The sequence below is a fragment of the Vulpes vulpes genome, chromosome 12 (genome assembly GCF_048418805.1).
Source record: "Vulpes vulpes isolate BD-2025 chromosome 12, VulVul3, whole genome shotgun sequence".
NCBI classification, from domain to species: Eukaryota; Metazoa; Chordata; class Mammalia; order Carnivora; family Canidae; genus Vulpes; species Vulpes vulpes.
Genome location: NC_132791.1, coordinates 7,180,668 through 7,189,863, shown reverse-complemented (window position 1 = coordinate 7,189,863; position 9,196 = coordinate 7,180,668). Strand labels below are relative to the sequence as shown.

Below are 9,196 nucleotides of genomic sequence, written 5' to 3'. Positions count from 1 at the left end.
GTATCTCAGCACCTGGGACCTTGGGAGACCTGCCAGGAAGTTTTGTTCATCAAGGGATGGGAGATGCAGACTCTCTGAGCCCGAATCCTTGGAGCTCTAAATGCATTCTGTAGGGCAGCCCGGGTGGCTCAGCGGTTTAGCACCGCCTTCAGCCCTTGGCCTGATCCTGGAGACCCGGGATCGAGTCCCACGTCGGGCTCCCTGCATGGAGCCTGCTTCTCCCTCTGCCTGTGTCTCTGCCTCTCCCTCTCTCTCTCTCTCTCTCTCTCTGTCCCTCATGAATGAATGAATAAAATCTTTTTCTAAAAAATGTGTAGCTTTAAGTTTTACCCCAACATAAGAACGCCATGCCCTGCCCGTAGTGACAGAGGGAGTCTGACAGGTGAAGAATGATTCACACACATACGATAAATGTCGATTTTATTCAGAAGTGAGTCTGCTTTTCTAGATGTAAGTAAAATAGGCTATAAAAATAGGGACCTCCAAATAAAATGGCTCTTGGCATATCTCCTCTCTCCTTTCACACCACCCACTTTGAAAGTATCATTGGCTGAAAATACTCAATATTCTATTCCACTGAAGAAAGTCTTTTGATATTTGCTTCTTATAAGCAACAGTAACAAGAACAATAAAAGTACCCTGAATCCAAGAGCCCGAGCCCCAAAATCCTCTAAAACTTTGGGAGTTCTTATAAAACACCCCCGCTGGGTTCCCCTTAGGCTGTTGAAAATGTGTGCTTTGGTTTGAGTTTTCATTGTGGGGCTCCCAGCACAGCACCCAGCTGACTAGTCGTGTCTTGGAGCCCTGGGGACAACTCCTGCAAGAAAGGGGGCTGCCGTCTGAAGCCGTTTGTGTGTCTGGCATGACTGTGCATGCAGCCGGCGTATAACCCCTGAAAGGCCACACTTTACTGTCCCCAGAACCCAACCTCTGTCTAGCAGGGACATCCAAAAGCTGAGAAAATTCTATCACCAAGAAAGTGCTGTTCCCCACCTACCAGGGAGCCCTGAGCCAGAGCAGGTCATTCCGAGGCCAACTCTGGCTGGAACTTGGGGCTTCAGGGGGCCGTGGGTGACTCCGGTCGCCAGCACCCAGTCCCTTCCTTTGCCTTCAAAGGGGCTCCCCCGTTGCTGGTGTTCGCAGCTCCCGTAGGCCAGAACCTTCACGTCTCCCTGACGTCTCCGTATTGCAACCACGAGGCTCGTTTGTAGGCCACGATGCTGTAAGAATTTACAATACAGGATTATGAGACGGCAGTTGGGATGGGGCAAGGGGGTGCCTTTCCCTTCTCACCAGCAGCCCCCTCTGGACCACCTGCAGACTGAGACGCTCTGTCCGTTAGGCCCAGAACTCTGTTCTGAGTGGAGAGATGGCCCGAGGGAACTTCTCCCACTGCAGCCCAGGCCAGTCCTATAACATCTCAAGCCCTTTGTGTCTACATTTTCCTTTTCCCCGGAATCGCTCTCCATCTCACTTCGGCCTGATGATGACCTCCCACGTGCATTTCAAGATCAAGACTGGCTAATCCCAAGCAGAATTAGCTGCTTCATCTTCTCCTTTATCTCTTCCATACATCCTCCTCACATTGGTTTCAAATATTTGTAGATAAGGGGATGCATAGAAATTAGGAGCTCCGAGCTGAAGTCTTGGATCTGTGTGCCCTCTGTCATGTGCTTCTACCTCCAGGGTCCTTGGTTTTCTCATGCTTGAGCCCTGGGAACCTCAGTTTCTAAGCTCGTGTGCAGCTCTTCCTGGCTGATGGCCAATTTCTGGAGCTAGTGGATGGGGTCCAAGCTTAAATCCAAACCTAAGGGAAAGCTTTGTGAGAATTTACAAAAACCCTGACTTCCCATCTCCCATTAGCCCCAGGGCTCTATGGGGAGAAGCACTTACTGTACTTGAAAGAAAACTCATTGTATTACAAAGCTGGCAGGAAAGCCAGGCGAGGTGGTGATGGGCAGCCCGGCCTTCGGGGTGAGCCAACAGGCAGCTCTGGGCTGTGGAGGGCCAGCAGTGCTGGCGGTAGGTGCCACGCCTTTCTAACAGGTCGTTCATTAAATACTTTTTGAGTACTTCTTACATGCCAGGCTCTCTGCTGGACACAGAGGATACGTGCTGAGCCAAGAAGCCATGGTTCCTGCCCTCGGGGAGCCTACAGTCTGGTGGGCAGGCACATGGAAAAATAATCCCTATCAACTGTCGTGTTGTGAAGGAGAGTATAGGAAGCTCTGGGAGCACATGAGAGAAGGAAAATCCTTTTTGAGAAAATCATGTTTAAGACCATAACTAGGGGGCACCAGGGTGGCTCAGTGGTTAAGCATCTGCCTTTGGCTCAGGCCATGATCCCAGGGTCCTGGCATCAGGTCCTGCATCAGGCTCCCCTACAGGGAGCCTGCTTCTCCCTCTGCCTGTGTCTCTGCCTCTCTCTCTGTGTCTCTCGTGAATAAATAAAATCTTTAAAAAAAAAAAAAAAGACCATAACTAGTTGGTTAAGAAGAAGGCGTGAGTGTGGAAAGGGGAAGAGCACGAGGGCGACTCCTGGGGTTGACAGAGTCGGGGAGGGTGGTTACAGCAGAGATGAGCACTAGGGAGGTTGGGAAGCCCAGACTACCAAGGCCCGTGTGGTCCATGGGAAGACATTCGGGTTGTATCCTAAGAGCTATGAAAGCTCAGTACAGAGCTTTGAGCAGGAGACGACATGATCTGTTTAAGCACTTGAGGGAGATTGCTCTGGGCACCTGTGGAGGGAGGGGGATGGGAGGGGAGCAAGGGTGGACAGGAGGGGAATGGTTCAGAGGCTAATCCAGTCGGTCAAGTGCTCTGGCCTCGGGCTGGTAGCAGTAGCAATAAAAAGAAAGGTATGTGGGACGCCTGGATGGCTGAGTGGTTGAGCATTTGCCTTTGGCTCAGGTCATGATCTTGGGGTCCTGGGATCGAGTCCCGCATCAGGCTGCCCCTGGGGGGAGCCTGCTTCTCCTTCTGCCTGTGTCTCTGCCTCTCTCTCGGTGTCTCTCATGAATAAAAAAATTCTTTAAAAAAAATTTTTTTTTTAAAGTATGAAATCAAGGGCGGTTTAGCAGATAGGAACAATGAGGCCTGAGGGACTGGAGATAAGGGGAGATGGAGAAGAAGGAGAACATTGGTGACTCAGATTTCTCTCCTGAGTGACTGGTGGTGCCATTTAGTGAGGTGGGCACAGACTGGAGAGGGGGAAGGCGTAGGAGGGCACCCAATTTTGGAGACCTAGATGGTAATTTGAAGTTTTGAAAGTATATTAGGTTGCTTAGATAATGCAAAGTGAGAACCCCGAGCAGGGCCCCAGACAAATCTTCCATTTGGAGGTTTGTAGAGAAGAAGCGATGAGGTGCTGAGAAAGCACAGTGACGGCGAAGAGTGACCACTGGCGTGGGGGACAAGAAATCCTGTGGAATGAGGACTGTAGGGAGTCCACTGGATTCAGCCCTGAAGAGTGGTTAGTGGCCTCAGTGAGAAGAGCTCTGAGGTTGAGGGGGGACTTCCGACGGGGGTGGGGAGGGGAGTGAGTGGAAGGTGAGGACGCAGGCAGCAGGTGCACATCAGCCTTCGTAGAAGGGGATGTGAGGTTGAGGGGAGAGAAGGTGGTAGGCCACGTGTCAGCTCAGTAAGCATTCAGGAGAGAGCTGGGAGCTTGTGCAGTGAGCTCTCTGGGGATGGGACAGGTGGCACCCAGACACCTGGTGGCCCTTCTAAGAAGCATGGGAGTGGGTCGGACACTGCCTGCATTCACATCTTGTCTCGGCCACTTACTGGCTGGGGAAACTTTGGCAAGTTACATAATACCGTAGAGTCTCCGTTTCCTTATTTGCAAAATTATAATAGGAATTATGTCAGAGGACTTTTGGGAAAGATTAAATTCATTTATATATATATATATATATATATATATATATATATATATATATACTATATTTTAAGTAGTAGCTGGCATGTGATGAGGGCTTTTTACATGTTTGTTGTTATTATTTTTAAAGAGGTGGGGAGGGAGGAGGAGAATAGAGTGGCAGGTAGGTTGTGGATGGGCAGGGCCAGTTATTCCTTCAGCTTCTCCCAGTTGCAGGTAAGAAGGGCAAGCAGGAGAGGGCAGGTCCTCACAGTAACGTGAAGTTGGCCTCCCTTCCACACCAGGAAGGGCTGGGGCACAGTCCCTTCTTGCCAACAGGCTGTTGGCAGCTCTGGCCCAGGGGCCTCTCCTCCCAGCCTCCTGCCCTCCACTGCCCCTTCCATTCCCTGCCCTGACGTGCCTTCCTGGGCTAGTATGCTGTTGGAATGTAGCTTTTCTTTCTGCGGTTGGAAAGCTCTGCTGGTTTTCCCTGTTGCTCTCACTTGATTGACGGTACAGCTTTGGGCTCTTCTAGCTGTAAGAATTTTTCTGGATCTTGTTCACGTAGTGATTTCCCGGAAGGGAAAGGTAATGGAAACACTCCCGGTATCCCAGAGTTCTCAGTCTTGGTTGTACATTCCAATCATCTGGAGCGCTCTTTAAAGTCCTGTGCCCAGGCTGCACTCCAGGTCAACTGATCCAGACTCTCTGGGGGTGGGATCCAGACCTTGGTGATTCTTAAATCTTTCTAGGTGACTGCAGCATACAGTGAACGAGGCTTTATTTGCACATGTGTCTCTTTACCACTAAATGGCTACAAGACAGAAATCATTATCAACTGCTGCAGGGCCTCATTCACATAAGCACTCAAGTCCTTACTTGATTGATTCAAGATTCTGTCCCTGCATCTGTGAAGATCACCAAGACCCGGAAGGACCTAAGTAAGACTCTGTGCATGGCACGTATGACCAAATCCAAGCGCATGTTACACCATGCACTGGGGTGAGACGTCCAGAGCGGCCCACCTCCTTCGGGTGCCCTACAGCCTCTTAACAAGTCCTCCGGGGTGCTCACATGGTCCACACGGCATGTGAGAGTGGGGGGCACCAAGCAGAGGCTGCCAGGTGTCAAGGCCTTGGAGGCCCTGGCGAGAGTACTCAGAAGCGAGGCAGGATGGTTCTCATCTAAAAGGACCAAAACAAAAGAGGTGGAAGTGGCTCCAGAGGGCTTCTCATCCCAGCCTCCGATTATAAGGAAGTGTATGACGCTCTTAGAAACAAATTGTATTGCAAAACTGCCAGGAAGTATGCCAGCTGGTGGTGGCCCTCTGTTCATTATTTATGACTTTGGGGGTTTCCGGTATTGCTAGATTATTAGCTTGGTGGGGGGGAACAGGAGGACTTTTTCTTTGTGGGAGAGCCTGCTCAGAAGGTTCTGCATAAATGCTGCAAGTCAATAATTCTTTATGCTCACAGGCTGGAGGTGGTCCAACAGGCCCTGACGTATGGCCCGGGCCCCAGCCCCAACCACAGACCCTGCTCCTGTCTTACCCAATCGGAATGATTGCCAGGAAGGACAGGAAGGAGGAGAGAGCAAAACAGGTGCCAATGAACTTTTCCATGGTGATCTGATAGATCTTGTTGTACACTGTGGATGTCACCACCCCCGTCAGAGTCAGGGACAGCTGCAGGATGACGAACACCTTTCCTGTAGAAGGGACAGGGGTTACCAAGATGTGCTGCTGTCCCTTCCACTAGTTGAGTCTCCAGGGAGCTCTCAGGAGGCTCTGCGTCCTTCCCAGCACTCTCTGCCACCCGGTCTTGGCTCACTCCACTGGGGACTCCTGCCTCTATCCAGCTGGGTCTTCCTGTGGCCTGTGGATCATACCATCCTCCCCTGACTGTGGCTTTTCAGGGACTGACTTTCTGAGTCTTTCCCACCTTCCTGTTTTCACCCCATCTGCCCTAGATGGACACCAGAGCATTCCCAGTATATTCAAAGCTGCTTCTGGAACTCTCTCCTGTGCCTTCTGCAAGTCCGAACCCTAGGCCACAAGCCAAGCAGCTCTAAAACAGGCCCGGCAGAGAACTTCAGAGAGATTTCTTTTACTTACCATAAGAGGAGCCCTTTATGAGTTTGGACATTGCTGACCGGATGGTTGTGATAGGGATGAGAGCGAACAGCATGACGGCTCGAGCTGGAAGGAAATCACAAAAGGACACCCCTCAGCGTGCCCAGCCCTGGCCAAGGAGGAAAGCAGACAAAAAGCAAAAGCCTCGCCAGGAACCTCCCTCTCCCCACAACCCTCATGGGCTTGCTCTGAAAGCGGTTGCTCTGCGGGCAGCCTAATGCCCTCCCTGGGACAGGCTGAGTCCCTGAGCTCTGATGGTGCCACAGATGCCACAGAGCCATCTGCACGGTGGTGGGGCACAGCTGGCATGGTGATGGAAACTGAAGGGCGTCTTCCCTGGCAGAGGTAAGCGGCATTTAGGGAAGTGGAGCTGATGTCACTGAAGTGACTCAAGCCTCTTCTCCTTGTTGCTGGGACAGAGGTGTCTTCTGTCACCATCCACGAACCCCTCCGGGAGGCGGGGCCAGGAGCCTTGGCAAACTGCATCCAGGAATGTGTGCCACACACACCCTCCCTTCCCTCAAGCCTTATTCATAATCCCAATGTGGGGTGTGTTTAAGCGTGTGTGTGTGTGTGTGTGTGTGTGTGTGTGGAGAGAGAGAGAGAGAGAGAGAGAGAGAGAGGGAGAGAGTAGCGACAGAGGTGGTAGGATGGGGAGGGGGTACCTTGGCCTTTGCACGTGGCCTAACTGGGAATTGGCCAAACCTAAGTTGCCACTCTGTTAGGTGTTTTCTGAGATGTGTGACCTCAGCCAAGGGACAGCCTCTGGCATCTGGCCAGTGATATATATATATATATTTTTAATGATATGTTAGCCATTAGCCACATGTGGCTATTTAAATTAATTAAAATCAAATCAAATAAAGAAATTCTGTCCTTTGGGTGTACTGGCCACTTTTCAAGTGCTCAACAGCCACACCTGGCTAGTGGCTACTGTGTTGGACCGCACAGGTTTGGAACCTTTCTATCATTGTAGGAGTTCTGTTGGAGCCTTGGTCTAGAGCTCTCTGCTCGTGGTTGTCCGGCCTGTGTCCTCAGATGGCAACTCCATTCTACGTCCTTGGGAGAATGTATTACATTGCTTGTGGAAGGCATTTAAGGAGGGTTTGTATGCATTTTTAGATAGCGCATGCTTGGCCCGAAATGATTTTAATTAAGGGACCTTTTCAGCTCGATTACCTTAATGCTTTATCCCTTTAAAATCGGAGAGAAGAAATCCAACCTCTTCTCCCAAGGCCAACCTGAAACCTTCCCTACTGACTGCAGGCACCGCTGACCAACCCTCCCCTGACCTCCTAGAGCCATGGGCACCACTCCGAGAACATTTCAGGGGCAACACAGGTAACACAATAGACAGTGCAACCCAGGTGAGCTCAGCCGCACATAATCCCGTCTCTCTTGTACTTCCTAGGCAGTATGTACAATCCCCGGTGCTGAGCTGGGACACCTAGAGCACACCATGCCTGATGTCAGCCCCATGACTCTAGGGGCCAGCAGTGTCCTCGTCCTGCCTCCCCAAGGATGCCAGACTCACCAATGTAGAACATGTATGTCTCTTTCACAAAAGCCAAGAGGAGGGCTCCTGACCCAAAAGAGACCATACCAATCATGATCATGGTGGTGTCCTGGAAGCAGCGGGAGAAGACCAGGACGCCCAGGAAGCTGGTGATGAAGATGGTGTACCCTGCAGCCATGCCATAGCCCACCTGCACTTGGTTCCAACTGAGAGGCTCCCTTAGCACGAAAAGGGGCATCACGTCCACTGTGCCCACTACTGCCAGGTCATATACGATGGCACCCAGAAAGAGCAGGGCGATGATCGTTCTCCGGGGCTTGGCTTTCCCGGGGGATGGGGGGTGCAGCCCCTGCATGCTCTGCTTGTCTGAGTGGTCAGGATCCAGGGTACGATAGGTGCCAACCGTGCCGGCCACCGAGTCGCCTGCAGAGAGTGCCTGGCCGGAGCCGGCCGCCGCCTCGGGGACCTTCAGGACCAAGAGGCTGTAGAGGAGCGCGAAAGTGGCACAGCTGACGCTGCAGGCCGTGAGCACCAGGCCCTGGCCCGAGTGCCCAGCCACCTGCTTGAAGAGGTGCCCCGAGGCCATGCTCCCGCAGAAGCCCGCCAGGCCCAGGATCAGGTCGATGAGGACCAGGCGCACGGAGCGGCGGCCCTCGGACGAGCCCAGGGAGCCCAGGGCCATGACGCCGGCCCAGAAGGCCGAGAAGCCGCCGCACAGCCCGTTCAGCGCCGCCGCCCCGTACAGCACCTCCACGGGCCAGTCCAGCAGCACCTTGAGCAGCAGCCCGACGCGCGACAGCAGGAAGCCCAGCAGGGCCACGCAGATGGCGACCTTGCGGTGGCGCCGGTCGCTGAGCCAGCCCAGCGCGTAGGCCGACAGCAGCGGCGTCAGGCCCACCACCAGGTTGTAGACGATGTAGAAGTTGGAGATGGCCCGCTGCTGCTGGTCCTCCGGGGCGCCCCGCGGCGGGCCGGCGCTGTGGTTGGAGGCCGCGCCGGCCGCGAAGGACGCCTTCACCACGAGGAGCAGCCCCGCCTCGTACAGGGAGGAGGCCACCTGCGTGGCGGCCACCACGGGCTCGATCCAGGTCCTCACCTGCAGGCGAGGCGCGGCGCCCCTCCCCGGGCCGGCGGCCTCGGGGCCCATGGGGGGTGGCGGGCCGGGACTCGGCCCCGGAGCGCGAGTGTGCGCCGTGCGCCGCGGTGCGCGCGGGGACGGGGCGACCCGGGGCTCGGGGCGCGCGTGGCGGCGGCCGGCGCAGCGGGCAGGTGGCCCCCGGGCCCGGCCCCTCCTCCGGCCTTAAAGGGCCTCGCCACGCCCCCGCCCCGCCACGCCACGCCCCGCTCGCGAAGCCCCGCCCTCTCCCCGCCCTCGCCCCGCCCGCCCCGCCTCGGGCCACGCCCCCGCCACGCCCCCGCCACGCCCCCGCCACGCCCCGCTCCGGGCCCCCGCGTCGCCACCCTCGGTCGCCGCGTCACGCTGCTCCGGCTAGCGCGGCCGCCTGACCACGGCCCGCGGGCCCCCAGCTCGTACTGGCCCGGCCACCCCCGCCCCGTCCCCCCGCAGGGAGCCCGATTCCATTATCCGTGGGGGGCAGGTCCGCGCGGGGGGCGGGGCGGTGGCGCGGGGAGGGCGCAGAGCCCAGGGTGGGGCCTGGTTGAACAGGGAGCCAGGCGCTGCTGCGGGGAG

At 55.1% G+C, this 9,196-nt stretch overlaps 1 protein-coding gene across 1 annotated transcript; it reads right to left on the bottom strand.

Annotated features, from left to right (window-relative positions):
- Positions 1-403: 403 nt before the first annotated feature.
- On the bottom strand, positions 404-8,779 carry SLC46A2 (solute carrier family 46 member 2). The gene is made up of 4 exons (XM_026002775.2): positions 7,525-8,779; positions 5,973-6,056; positions 5,410-5,566; positions 404-1,220 (listed from the first exon to the last, which is right to left on the bottom strand). Exons 1-4 carry the CDS (start codon positions 8,651-8,653, stop codon positions 1,163-1,165), a joined length of 1,428 nt encoding a protein of 475 aa, XP_025858560.2. The 5' UTR covers positions 8,654-8,779; the 3' UTR covers positions 404-1,162.
- Positions 8,780-9,196: the final 417 nt, after the last annotated feature.

Coding starts and splice junctions, on each gene's coding strand:
- SLC46A2 (XM_026002775.2), bottom strand. CDS start 8,653: ATGGGCCCCGAGGCCGCCGGCCCGGGGAGGGGCGCCGCGCCTCGCCTG. Junction 6,057..7,524: donor GACATACATGTTCTACATTG/GTGAGTCTGGCA, acceptor ATTTCCTTCCAG/CTCGAGCCGTCATGCTGTTC. Junction 5,567..5,972: donor CATAAAGGGCTCCTCTTATG/GTAAGTAAAAGA, acceptor TCCCTTCTACAG/GAAAGGTGTTCGTCATCCTG.